The 14646-nt window shown below is 51.6% G+C and overlaps 1 protein-coding gene across 1 annotated transcript; it reads right to left on the bottom strand.

Annotated features, from left to right (window-relative positions):
- Positions 1–11842: 11842 nt before the first annotated feature.
- LOC146199889 (uncharacterized) lies at positions 11843–13603 on the bottom strand. The gene has a single exon (XM_084592822.1). The coding sequence runs from the start codon at positions 13601–13603 to the stop codon at positions 11843–11845; it is 1761 nt and encodes a 586-aa protein (XP_084448948.1).
- Between the last annotated feature and the right edge of the window lie 1043 nt (positions 13604–14646).

Below are 14646 nucleotides of genomic sequence, written 5' to 3'. Positions count from 1 at the left end.
GCGTACACAGGCTTATCGTTATCGGTAACCAAATAGCTGAGTTTCGTGCATTTATTAACTCTCTTGATCTAAAGTAAGTAGGCATGTTGACAAGTACCGGCGCATCAAAAGTAAAACGAAGTCGCCGCAGTGGTGCAGTGGTAAGACGCCGAATACTGTGCCGGAGTATCTGGGTTCGATCCCGACCCGGCGGCTGCGTTTCGATGGAGACGAAACGAAGAGGCGTCCGTGTGCTGTGCGATGTCAGCGCACGTTAAAGATCCGCAGGTGGTCGAAATTACTTCGTAGCCCTCCACTATGGCGTAATAATAATAATAATAATTGGTTAACAGGAAAGGAAGGGCGCAGCATCTGTCACTTGCTATGTGGACACCTGAACCACGCCGTAAGGGAAGGGAGGAAGGAGGTGAAAGTGGAAAGAGAAAAGTGGGAGCCGTAGTGGAGGGCTACGTAGTAATTTCGACCACCTGGGGATCTAACATGCGCTGACATCGCACAGCACACGGACGCCACTTCGTTTCGCCTCCATCGAAACGCAGCCGCTGTGGTCGGGTTCGAACCCGGGAACTCCAGCACAGTAGTCGGGCGTCTTACCACTGCACCACCCTATTCCTCTTTTTCCACCTTACTCCCACCCTCCTTCCTTCCTTCCGTTACGGCGGGGTTCAGGTTTCCACAGAAACAAGTGCGACAGATACTGCGCTTTCCCTTCCATGTGAACCAGTATTAAGTACGCGAGCGCTGGTCAGTCAGGAAAAGAAAAGCACGCCAGCGCATTCTATCGGCAGATGAGAGCAGAGGGAAATGGGCAAGCCGGCACAACCGGCTTGCCGAGTTCCATGTTGTAATGCTCGCCTTTTCGACAGTATAGTGCCTAGAATATTCTAGCAGAATCTTGCTAACAGCACCGATTCAGCATCACTGTTCAGTGGCGTGACACGTTCTGCTTCGTCACGAATGACGAACTTTTAATCTCCGTGACCGCCAGGATTCGCTCTGCGCACTGCGCCGACAGCGACATCTTTGCTCTTTAAATTACAAACTGTAACTGTGGTCACAATGTAACCACAGCAGCCCCACATATTGAAACTGGTGGCATTTGTGACGAAGATGAGAGTTCGACGCCGCCAAATCACCATATCAAAGCTACAGTAGCAAAGCCACTGAGTAAAGAGGGGTCAGCCAGATGTGCCGACGCACTCAAGCTCTCTGCTGCGCGTCTTCTGTTGTTGTTGTGGCTGTGGAAGGACAAGAAAATGCACGGGCCTGTTACTGCTGAGCAATCTCCACTGCCTGATTTATTTATAGGAAGGAAAAGGCGCGGTAACTGTCTCACTTGTTTTCTGTGGACACCGCAACCGCGCCATAAGGGAAGGGAGGAAGGTGGGAGTGAAAGTGGAAAGAGAGAAAGAGGAGCCGTAGTAGAGGACTACAGAGTAATTTCGACCACCTGGGGATCTTTAACGTGCGCTAACATCGCACAGCACACGGACGCCTCTTCGTTTCGCCTCCATCGAAATGCAGCTGCCGAGGTCGGGTTCGAACCCGGTGCTTCGGCACAGTAGTCGGGCGTCTTACCACTGCACCACTCCGGCGGGGCTCTTAGCTGCCTGATCTATTTATACAAAGGGAAAGGCGCGGTAACTGTCTCACTTGTTTTCTGTGGACACCGCAACCGCGCCGTAAGGGAAGAGAGGAAGGTGGGAGTGAAAGTAGAAAGGGAGAAATAGGAGCCATAGTGGAGGGCTTCGGAGTAATTTCGACCACCTGAGGATATTTAACGTGCGCTGACATCGCACAGCACACGGACGTCTCTGTTTCGCCTCCATCAAAACGCAGCCGCCGGCTCTCATGCGGACAAAAGAGAAAATAGAGAAGAAAGAAAAAGAAGAGGGAGAGAAAGACGAGCGTCGCAACAGCAGTCGTCGTCCACCACCGAAGCAGTGGCAAGTGCAACGACGGCCTGTGTGTGTGTGTGTAAAACATTTATTCGGGGGAAGCTTGAGGTAGCCGGAGCAACCTCACGCAAACACTACGTGGGCTCCTCATTACAGGAGCCCATTAGCGACCGCTGCGGCTCGGGCTCGGTGAACCAGGGCCTTCTGGCTTGCCAGATCGGAGCAGCCGAGCAGGGCTGCCTCCCAGTCCTCCCGGGTGGGGTTGGGTTTGGGGGTGAGGTTCGGGGTTGACTGACATGCCCACACCATATGGAAGATGTCCGAAGACTTCTCCGCACAATGCGGGCACTTTCCTGTACAGGCAGGATGAAAGTGTTTTAAAACTGCCGGGCACAGCAGCATTTTGGTGTAAAGGCGGAGGAGTGTGCGTTCCTCCACCTTTGTAAGGCCCTTACAAGGCTTAGGATAAATTGCATGGCCGAATTGAAATAATTCAATAATTTCTCGAAAAGTGAGAGCCGGATTGGGTTCGAGATCCGTATCATAAGGGTCTGAAGGCGTTGCCCGGAGAGTGAGCGCGCGGGCGGCGGCGTCGGCCGTTTCATTGCCTTCGAGGCCCATGTGAGCTGGAGCCCATAATCGTTCGAGACGCGGGGGCCCCGAGGTAGTCACTGTTTTGAAGGATGCGGTGCGCAAAGAGAAGAATGTACCCCTGTTTAATATTTCTGCAGGCCCCTCTCGAGTCGGTGATGATGACTCGTGAGTCCTTGTCTGCGGCGGCTAACGCGATGGCAACTTCTTCCGCATGTGTTATGTCTTGAGCTCGGAACGTTAGGCCATTCACTGTGATTTTTTGATGGACGACTGCGGCTGTGTACCACCCCCCATGGTGAGGGCCGGATGCGTCCACGTAGAAAATTCCGTGTTTGTTCCCATAGTGACGGGCCAGTGCCTCCGCCCGCGCAAGGCGCCTGCCAATGTGGTCGTCACGTGTCATGTTGGCCGGAAGAGGGCGTACGTGCAGGGCGTATCTCCAGATTTCAGGAATGCGTAGGCGCTCTTCCGTAAATGTTGGGTAGTGGATGTGTAGGCGGGCTAATAGGCGGCGTCCCGACGGCGTTTTTGAAAGTCTTGTGTATTAATTAGTCAAGTGTGCCTCTCGGAGCTCCACGAATGTGTTTATCATCCCCAGACCCATAAGACGCTGGTTGGATGTGTTGATCGGGAGATCGAGGGCACGCTTGTACATCTTTCTGAGAATCACTTCGAGAGCGTTCTCATCAAATCTGCGCAGGTGGAGGTAAGGAGTCGAGTAGAGTACTCGACTGATCACGAATGCATGCGACAGCCGCAAAGCGTCTGTGCACCGTAACCCCCCGCGTTTGTTGGAAACCCGGCGCACCATCCGGCCCACCTGGTCCCCCACCTTGCGCAGTTTTGCTAGTGTTGTATCAGCCCGTCGATGTTTGTGGATAAGGAGACCAAGTACTCTAATCTCGTCGTGTTCGGGTATTGGACCGCTGGCCAGGGATAGTTTCATTTTTGTGGTGCACTTAGGCGACGGGCGAATGTGCACAAATTCGGATTTGGACGGTGAGCATTGAAGGCCGCAGCGGCGGGCGTAAGCGTCTACGATCTGCGCCGCTTGCTGCAGGTTGGCCTCAATGTCTCCAACCGATCCGTGCTTGGCCCAGATGGTTATGTCGTCGGCGTACAGCGCGTGCTGGATGCCTTCGACCGTCGCCAACTGAGCCGGGAGTTTCATCATGGCCAGATTGAAAAGTAATGGCGAGAGGACCGCGCCCTGTGGGGTGCCTTTCGTTCCCAGTTTATATGGGCCGTGTTCTTCGTCTTGTATTCGGATGAAAGATTGCCGATCTGAGAGAAATTGCTTGATGTACTTGTGTTATGTCCACAGTTCGTCTGGGAGAGATGTTGCAGTATGATTTCGTGTGTGACATTGTCGAAAGCCCCCTTCAAGTCAAGGGCGAGTACTGCCTTATCGTTGAAGGGATATTCGACAGGGTTGAGTATTTCTCGGTCGAGTTGAAGCAGAACATCCTGAGCGGACCTTTGCGGGCGGAAACCGAACATGGTGTCTGCGAATGTATTTTTATTTTCCAGAAAACCAGAGAGCCTGTCCCGCACCATGGTCTCCATCAGCTTTCCCGCACAAGACGTGAGGGAGATGGGGCGGAGGTTGTCTGTGTTTATGGCTTTGCCGGCTTTCGGAATGAAAGTTACCAGGGCGGTCTTCCATTCAATTGGTAGAGGCGCCTCACCAAGCCAGATCGAGTTGATGAAAGCGAGGAGGGTTTCGTAGGCGGGGTCGGGGAGATTGGCAAGCAGTTTCACAGTTATCTTGTCCCGGCCCGGTGCCGTTCCTCGTTTCATTTTAGCCAGGGTCGCCTTCAGATCATGCAACTGGAACGGTTGATCCAGGGGCCGAATCCACGAAAGAGTTCGCTTTGGAACGCGTTCGCTTTGCCGTGACGTCAATTTGACGTAGGCATTGGAGGGAGAAGGATGGGATGAACGCTGGGGGCAGAGAACAGCCAATCGGCTTTGCTGGGCGGTCCCATCTCGGTTGCTCTGCCTTGGCGCGGGCCTTCTCCTCAGGAGTCGGAGGAAACGACACCCAGTGTTTCTACGTGCCGACACGCAGGATTGCTGAGCGACAGCCAAAATTGTCTGGCTCACCGACGACTGCGGGAGCCGTATAGTTGCCTAGGTGCCGACTGCCGCTTGGAAGCCTCCGGTAGCGAAGAACCGCAGCGCGCCGAGTACTTTCCGCTCTGTTCTGAGCGCGCTTTTCCTCGTTGGGCCAAGTTGGGGTTTTAGCTCTTCGCATAGCCGGCGTACAAGCCCCTTCGACAGTCTGAAGTGCCTTCGGAAGGCATCGTCAGGCATGTCGAAAGGATCATCATGTGCGCGCGACCGCCGAAGCCGCCGCTCACATTCGCTGAGCACTCGAACCACAGCGCGGCGACGGGCGGCCCACATACGGCATGATTCTCGCGCTGAAGCGAACGCCACTTACCGAGTTCCACACACAGCGACCGAACGCGTTCGCTTTCATTTGATTGACATGTCTCGTGACGTCAACGAAATCCGTGGTCCCGCCTTCGTGAAATGGCGTCCCCGCCAGCGGTGGCGACACGCGACCAATGGAGCGAGGCGGCGAGAGAGAAAGCGAACGCGTTCAAAAGCGAACTCATTCGTGGATTTGGCCCCAGATCCGCGTTCTCTGAACCTGCATACGAGTACGCGGGTCCTCCGGGGTCCTGCTTAGTGCAAAGATACTGGTCGCGCAGTTTGCATGCTAATTTTGATGTATTTCCATCGAAGCTATGAATAGCTCTTTGGAGATGTTTTTGTGTCTCGGCGCAGGTTTGAGTCGGGTCAATTAGGGCACGGAAAAGGCGCCACGTGCTCCGGCTCGACATTTATCTGGCCGCCGTGTTGCAGCGGTCTACCCAGTTTGAGTCGGCGAGTTGGGCCACATACTCTGCCGCTCGCTGAGTGAGCTCGGCGATACGAATTTTGAGCTTTCTGTTATGTTTTTGGCGGCGCCATCTGCGGACGAGGCTGTGCCGCGCTTCCCAAAGGTGCAGAAGGCAGAGGTGGGCAAATGCCCTCATTTTGGCCTTTCCTCCCTCGTCCTCAATTTACAATCGGCAGCCCTCCCTCACCCTCACCCTCACTTAAAAATTATTCGCCCTCCCTCTCCCTCATCCTCACTTAAAAAATATTGCTGGTCCTCACTCACCCTCACCCTCATCTCATTTGCCCTCCCTCACCCTCAACCTCATGCCCAGCAGTTTGAATATTTTAGTTATTTTTCATTATTTTCGATCTATGAGAACGTTACAGCGAGTCAAAGTAGGCGCAAACTATTCTTATCTGCGTCTTTTTTCGGCAGTGTCAAGCCGCATTGATCATTTAGCAATCCGAATTTTTCGAAGCTAACAATGCACTTAAATAAATGACGGGGCTGCGTTCATGCTGTAGCGTATCACTGGCAAGAGCCATCTGATACTTGTTCCGACAGTTGGGGAGATTAAGATATGCACTGCACATGGAAACCAGAGGCTGTGAAAAGTGCAAAGAACAATTCTTGCAGTGCCCTAAGCAGGCCGGTCAAAGGCGAAACTTCGAGGAGGAAGGAAAATAACCCCTGCCATGGTTTACCGGGCAAACCTGCCCATCGGTTCACACGCCATGAGTTTGAAGGAGATATAGAGTGATCAAATACATTTACACAGCGCATGAGGAAGGAGGAGGTTCTAACTTCTAACCAGCCGCAGACGGAAGGCATGAGGCATATACGGCATATTAGACAACAGAACAATGTAATCTAATTCAAGTAACAGAAAAACGCTATCACACAGAAGCGTAAATTTCGAGGGAGTCAGGGGGTCATGACCCTTGATCGCTTCGCAGAGGAGTTTGGGATGGGGGGACATAGCATGCGAGCCCGGGGCCGTGCGCGATAATTCCAGACATGTACATGTAGTGTCATTTGGGAAACGCCGCGTAAAAATGCGGTTGTTAAGACACTTTCGACATAGCCGCAGCGAAAAAAACACAATCACAGAAGGAAGACACGTACACAAGGACCAAGACACGGCGTTAAGACACGGCGCCGTATCGCATCCCGCTTTCGTCCAAGAACTAACCGAAAACGCAAAGTGAAACATGTACCTCTGTGGCGCTTCTGGTTTTCACGAACGCCGCGTCAGTATAGCGTAAAATCTTTTTTTCTTTTTCAATTTCTATTAAAGCTGTACGAGAATAGGACCAGACAGCGCCTAACTAGAACAGTACAATGTGCAAAGTGAACAGGCCAGAATTTCGTGCATAAGGTTTGATTATGCTTCCTGAATAGTGTGCTTAAATCTAGGATCACTTATGAAAAAAGCAGTGCTTATAGAACGGGAACAGAAGAGCAACACATATGCACCAACTAGCCGAAATCAGCACTCTGCATTAATTCGCCTAAGTTCACATCTCCATAGCTGATCTGCTTCATTCCGGACAAACCCGCATATGCAAAAGACGGGAAACGGATTGTCTGCACTGTGAAGGCAAGAGCGGCAAAAAAAAATGAAACTCACCCGGAACCTGCATGACGTCCTACACACCTTTCACTTGGACCGCGCATTTCCCAATAATATCCGAGGACACTGTCACAATGGAAACTTATTCGCGCACATAGTACACAGACGTCCTTGAGCATATAGAATTTGCAACAGCGCACCAAAGTGTTGTTTCAACAAGCGTCAACAACTTGAGCGGTCCGGTTGAAAGGGCACAGCAACACAAACTGAAGGGCTTTCCCAGCCATTCCTGCAGTTCGCTGTTTTTATTTTTTTTTTTGGGGGGGGGGGGAGGGGGGGGGGGACTGAGCTGAAGGAAGACCCTTTCTTTGGACAGAGAGCGGGAAAGGACCGCGCGGTGGTGGACGCATGTGTATCCTTCCGAGAGCAATGCTGCCACGTCCATCCATGTCTCCACCCGGTGCCTCAGGGAGATCTGATAAGACCAGCCACAGCCGCCTTTTGAGCCCAGCCGTGGACCAGCGTGCGTGGTCTGCCCACCGCTCTGATATTTTTTTTTTCTTTTTTTAACAGCTTTCCTAATGACAGCTTCCCTCGCTATGGCAGGGGGGGGGGGAGCCAAGCGCCTGTCGTCGGCGCATTGCCACAGGGTTCAAAGCTAGGCGCACACTGATTGTTTTGTGCGTTATCTGTCGCCCTTCCAAGAGGTCTTCAAACGAAGCGCCGCTAACCAAACTTCTCGGACATGCAGGCTGAGGTGCACCCCGGCTAACAACGTTCCGGCTTACAGCCTTGTAGAATACTGTAGCCCGCCGAATGGAACATCTTCCCGCGGCCTAGTACGAGCAGTGGCGTTCGTTGCTTCGTTCACACTTCACACTGCTTCGAACCCATTCTCGAACCCGTTCACTGCTTCACACGAGAAGCAATCAACCGCTTGCACAACAACATGGGAAATCCGCGGAAGAGAGGAGGCCTCTTTCCTTCCACAGAAATGGCTAAGCACAATCAGGTGCACAAAACTCAGGGCTGCCATAGTTTCAACCTGCCAGCTGGAGATCCTAGGACATACCACGACTATGCGGAATTGGGCTTACTTTTATCTCAGCTGTCTGGTTTATTAATATTGAGTCAGTCTTAGAATGAATGTGGGGCGCTGAAGATGAGAGGTAGTGTTGAGCGTTCGAGAGCAGGTATCACGCAAATACTCGAAGCCTTCCTCCCTAAAGTCTTCCTTTTCTTCCGACCTGGTAGACGTTTTAACAGTATGCGAGACAGGTGCTCTCTGGTGCGACTTTAGCCTTAGCGGCATGTATCTCAGCTGGTCATCTTTATGTTAAGAAAATGTAGGGACACTTATTAAAACGTTCTCATAAAGTCCAAAGCTTTGGCTTTGAGGCAGTGGGTCTTACTCGAGGTCTAAGCATCCTGGAGGGCTGGAATTCGACGTCACCCTCTCATCGCATAGGTCAAAAGCACTCAATGCGGACCTCTATAACCAAATGTAAATTGATGTTTTGTAGCTTTCCTGAAATCTAAAACCCTGCTTTACGTCAGTTAAAAATTCCAGTTCAGCGGTTGCCCTATTCTGCAGCATTGAGCCTACATCACTTTTTCGCTTTATATCGTGACGTACCAAGCACAGTAAATCATGCTTTGGATAAGAAGGTGCTGAAAGCCGACATAAACGTGGTCCACCCCTAGAGTAAAGCTGATCTTGGCAAATTAAGTAATGGCAAAATAAGAACACTGGCACGTTGCCGTACGTGCGACTCCTTAAGTTATCGGATAAGGCGACGGAGGCTTCAATTGCTAACACAAGTGGTGAATTCCATCTTAATGTATAGTATGCTTTGTATACTTTTCTGCTTGTTTCGAACGCGAACTTCTTCAAGATTGTCGTTTCGCAGAATGGAGGTGCACGTTTTTGGAACAGAACCACGACACTGACGACATAGACGGCCAGTTCCCCACCACCCCACCAGTGCGTCTAATCCTGCGTGGAGCTCTGAAGTGCGACGTTTCTGCAGCATCCAATTTGTTCTGTGTAGCTTCTGACACGGGAGATTGGTATATGGTAAATGACGGCACTCTCCCTCGGCACGAACCTGCCTAAGTGTTTGATACTGCATCCTTAGCTGCTTGTGCTTTCCTTGCACTATATTGCACAAGCTAGCCAGTTTTTCGTGTACAGTGATGACTACCAATACGTCACCTCTCTGAGCCATGTTTTTTAAGCGGTGGGAAATTTGATAGTTATATGGAATGACAACGGATCTTGTACCTTGCGCTTCTTCAGCGCAGCGGTGCTGCTCTACATCCCTAGCATCCCTGGCAAGGTCCTCTAAAACAAAGGTGACCACCTCAGAGGCAAATCTTGCACTGGTCAGTGTTTGCAGCCAGACATCCACGCTATATGTGCCATTCAACGTAGGCAGGATTTGTCAAGAGCGGCATACAGGTAGTTTTTAGCAATGCTCTTCTTAGGAACCTTCGAATGAGCTAACTGCTGGCTTAAAATACCTTCTTTTTTTATAGCGAGGCTGATACCTCAAGCATGGTTTGATTTTGCGAACAGCAACACATGTATCTAAGAACTGCAAGCACCCTTGCGCACCCAACCCGAAAGCGCATTCGGCAAAGAATTAAACTTGGTACAGTATTGTCATATCCCCGTCATGCGTGAGTCTATGATAGCATTCAGCCTTACGGTCGTCAGGCATTCCGATGCATTAAACTTATTCTGAATACAGAACAGATGCTAAAATCAAAGAATATTAAAGAACCTTCTCCGGTGCAGGACTTCAACAGGTTAGCACGAAATGAGAACACTCTATAGACTTTGGATACTGGAAATGAAACAACTCTTTCGCGAAATTGTGCTCAATGCTCACACGCTGTAGTTATTACTTTCAAATCGATGCTATGTTAACACCCATCTCAAGAAAACTGTCTTAAGAAAATAGAAAAAGTAAAACTTAATGCTATTGAAATTGCGGAAAAAAACAATGCGCTGTAATTACGAGCCGCACATATTAATGAACGATTTGACAATTTTGATAATTCACAACAAGGAGGAAATCGATAAAATAAATAAGAAAATATTTCTTGTTCCTGCAAACACATGACAAACATTGCAACGGATATTTAACTGCGGTTTATTTTATTGCAGATATTATCAGCACAAATTCAATGCTGTTTGTTTATTTCCGTTGGTTTTGTTGCGAATTGTAATTTACACAACTTATGAAAGTTTTATGTAAAACCTTGCTAACCAAACAGTCAAGTAACACTGTCAAGAAACATTTCGCATGCGTCGGCTACTCATGCAAGCTATCTGGACGAGAAAAAAAACATGTGGCAGGGTCCCAGCAGATAAGATCCCCCCACCTCGGTCTTTTGTGTTCAACGTTTCTCTGTGTGTCCCCTCTACTTTAGACGCGCTTTTTTTTTTCTGGGCGTGTTTTTTCCTAAATGGCAAAGAAACGTTAGCAGTTAGAAACGAGGGTCCTGTGTATTTTGCCGGTCCTGTCGTGTTCTGTGAGGCTGGAAAAGGCGACATCATTCTCGGTGATTTCCTGGAGCTTCCTAGGGTCGTTTTTAGACTTTTCTTCACCACCAGCGCCGGGGCAATTTTGTGGCTTTCGTTCCGGCATCTTCTATAGCTGCAGCGCCTGTGCCCCGTTCCATTACATCTGTTTTCTATACAACACATGCCCAGTGGAGGAGAAAGTGTGTTGTTCCTCATGCCTTTCGGGTTGCTGCGTGTTTTTTCTTACTGCAGAAACTACGCCTTTCGTGGAACATTTGCCCTCGCCCCTCAAACTCTGTATCTTTCCCTCCCTCACCCTCCCCTCACCGCCTCTGCCCTCCCTCACCCTCGTCCTCACGAATTTTTCAGCGCCGATCCTCCCTCGCCCTCACCTCACCGAGTCAGATCCTCACGAGGTGAGGGTGAGGACGCCCTCATGAGGGTTCACCCTCGTGAGGATGCCCATGTCTGGCAGAAGGTGGTTGTCCACCTCTGGAGTGGCCTCCGAGAGCTGAATTTGTGTTTCCACCGAACGAAGATGTGTAACCAATCCATGTGCCCACGCGTGGTATCCTTGTTCGTGGATAGAGGCCGAATTGATGTAGCTTTGCCGAAACTTATTCCAGTCGGGTAGCCGAGCTTGTGCGTGGGGTCTTGCCAATGGTTTAGTTCTTACAGTGGTATTGATAAGGCAGTGGTCACTACCGAGGGTTTCCTCGGTGTTGATCCATTCTGCGTGTACAATGTTTTTGGTAAAGGTGAGATCCGGGCATGTATCCCGGGTCACTGAATTACCCATCCGCGTTGGATATGCAGGGTCAGTGTGAACAGTCAGGCCCAGCGTGGACGCGAGTTCCGCTAGCTTGCGTCCCCGCTTCTCTTCACGCACGTATCCCCAGAGTGTACTGTGGGCGTTGAAATCACCCACAATCACCAAGGAGTCCTTGCCCGCAGCCTTTAGAGCGCGGCTAAAGAGTGCTGCGAACGTTACATTTTTGAGTCTGGGGGAGCAGTAGATGTTGAGTACGTGGAGTGGCGCATCTTGTTTCTTGAGCGGAGAAAGTGTCACCATCACGTAGGAATATTCAGTGTCAAGTTCTAAGTTAACTAGAGTAGCCTTATAATTTTTATGCCCGCAGACGCAGGAAGAGGGGTCCTGCTGAAAGGTGATGTAATTTGTGAGGGTGACGCCACTCCCTGGCTCCTGGAGGGCAACCACCGCGGGAAGAGAGTCGAAAGTTGAAAGGTAAAGTCGGAGATCCGCCCTCTTTGCGCGGGAACGGAGGCCCCGACAGTTCCATTGGACAATTTGGATGGGGGTGGCCGAATTGGTTCTTGGGGAGCGCCTGATCTTAGGGCTGCTCGCCATGGTCATTCAGGTTGAGGAGGGGTTGTATTGACGCTGCTCCGGAGCCAACACTCGCGGGAAGGGGGGCATCCTCCATACCGGAGAGCGAGCAGTTGTCGTCAACGTCTACCTCAGGGGTGCGTCTAGAAGTTTTGTTAGGACGGCCGGGTAAGGGACCGCCGGGCCTGCGCGAGGAGCGTAAGGAATGCGCAATTTGTTTGGCAATCATCGCGGGGATTGTCTCTTGCAATTTGGAGATGGCGTTGACCATCATTGAAATTTGATTTTCTATGGCAATGAATCGTGCCTCCGTGGCCCCGAATCGGGCTTCGAATGCTGCCTCCAAGCTTGTTACCGCCTTTGGCACCACGAGCTCTCTCTCCATTACCTCAGCCGCGGGAGGCGAGGGCGGAGAAGACTGGTTAATTTTGGATTCCAATTCGTTAATTTTCTTAAGCAGCATCTCGTTTTGGGCCCTGAGTGCTGCTATTTGATCTTGCTCGGCACTACGCGCCCTTGGGAAGGGAGTGGAAAGGGGGGAGAGAGAAGCAGCCCCACCCGAACCGCTCACCTGGTGTCCGTTTTTGACTGCGTTGACCCAGGCCCTGGTATCACCGCGCGTTTCCGTCGTTTGTTTCGCCAGTCCGCCGTGTGGTGGCGACACCTTCGATGGTCGTTTTTCAGCACCTCCTGTAGGTGGGTTCTCGATGTTGGTGATTTCCTGGCGAGGCTGGTCGCCGGGAGGCCCAACATGGCGGCGTTTCTTCTTGGGCGCCATTTTTTTCTTTTTTATCTTGGGTGTGCGGAATTTTGCCGCACAGTCGCGAGAGTTGGTGACATGGGAGCCACCGCACACAGAACACCGCGGAACACAGTTGTGAGGAGCCCGCACCCCCTCCACTAGCGGAGCTTGGAATCCGCAGAGTCCACAGGTGTCAGACTGCAAGTTTGGACATGCATCCGCGCGATGCCCGACGGCCCCACACTGGCCGCACGCAGGAATAGTTTTGTAATAGTTTCGCACAGAGACGACCATGTTGTCATAGTGCACGTAACGGGGCTTCTCTTTACGCGCGAAAGTGATGCGTGCCTTGTTGGATGTTCCGAATTTCCAGATTTCCAGGATGGTGCCGGGGCGCCAGCACACTCGGTCTTGGAGAGTTTCTGTGGTGTCCGAGTTACGGACCACGATCACGCCGTGGCATATGTTGCCGCCGTCTTGTCTCAGGTAACCCCGAAGCGGGATCGACCCCTTCTCGGTGTTTACTGCGAAGTCCCCGATGAGCAGGTCGGCCGCCTCGATGTCCGGGGTATGCACAATGATAATGTTTTGTTCTCGTGAGGGTAGAACGGAGACGGCGCTGGCCCGTTTCAGCCCGAGGTACGCCGAAATGGCAGTGCCGTAGCCAGTTTCCGTGAACGCCTCGTGAAGAGAAACACTTTCTCTGGGCTTTATGACTATAACGTAGTCTTCGGGAGCCGGTTTGGGCATTGGACGCGGCTTCCACTTCGAGAACGCCTCGTCCTTGCTTCCCGTGGCGCGCGTCGCGAGAGCGTTCATGTTTCCGACCGACGAAATGGCGGCCGGGGCGGCACCGAACGCCGCCATCTGGGCTTTGTCTTCGGAGCGGCGTGCAGCCGCTTGAAGTAAAGCTTGACTCCGAATTTTCGGGATAACCGTCGAATTTGTATCTCCGGTGGCGGGTACCGAGGTCCACATTGCCTCAGGGTCGTAACCGCGTATTTGATCCGCGGAAGTCGCCATTTTTTCCTCGGAGGGCCGATTCCGCCAGGCCAGGCGTCGGCGACGCCGTTAGGCTTAACGACGGCGCCAACGTGGTTGGTCGAAAAATGGCCGTAGATTTGAAGAAAATCGGCCTACCTGGACGACTTTTGTATCCAGTTGTTCCGCTTGGTTTTTCGGATCGATCGATGCCAGTTTTGCCGGGGTAGGATGATTTGGGACGCGGCCCCAGCCGCAAATTGGCGGAGCCGAAACACACGCATCTGCTCTCGTCGCGCGCTCGCAGCGCCCCCCCAACGACGGCCTACAACATATAAAATTCGGTGGCTGGCTAGATCCCGCCGCAAGCGGCGTTGACCTACCATTCCAGCCCTTCATTCATTCATAAACCTTTATTCACGCGGATCACCTGAGGCCTAGAGGGAAAGGGGGTGGGTTAGGTGAGGTTGAGGGCGCCAGACTCCGACATGGCTTGACGTTCGTATTGAGGGCTGTCCAGTCTTCGTAAGTCTGAATGTGGTGAGCAGATGTGTAGCGTGTGCGGAGGCCAGCCGTGCCCGGAAAAATCCAGATCAAGTGCTGCAGGTCAACGGATTCAGCAGTGCAGCTGGGGCTGCTAATCTTGGTACGGCGCCATTGACTCAGGATGTCCGGTGTTCACGTACGCTACACCGGCTTGCACCTTGTGCCCCGTAGGGCCAGGAACTGCCACCCGCGTCTTCTGATAGAGCGCACTGGCATGCAGTTTTGCGCAGTCAGCGCTGGTGTGCTCTGGCAGTTTTACTTTTGGTACATTCGTTCTTGAACGAAAAGAAATATATGAGGCAGCACTTTTCTGCAGGCGTAAACCGGTTTTGCTCAAATTTTCGCGCCGGCCGCCATTAAGATTTCATTAACTTACCCTCAAATCGGATAGAAATGCCCGCAGTGCCTTCCTGCTGAAAATCAGTGCTGAATTTTGCACAAACTTCCGGAAATAGATTTTAATTAAAAGCATTTTGTGCATACCCTGAAGAGCACCATGAAAATAGTTTCGCATAACTTCACCCACCGGATTTTAGGTT

The sequence above is a fragment of the Amblyomma maculatum genome, chromosome 2, assembly GCF_055883805.1.
Source record: "Amblyomma maculatum isolate TAMU_Amacu chromosome 2, ASM5588380v1, whole genome shotgun sequence".
In the NCBI taxonomy this organism is placed as follows: Eukaryota; Metazoa; Arthropoda; class Arachnida; order Ixodida; family Ixodidae; genus Amblyomma; species Amblyomma maculatum.
Note: the sequence above shows the minus strand (reverse complement) of the source record. Positions and strands in the feature narration are given on the sequence as shown.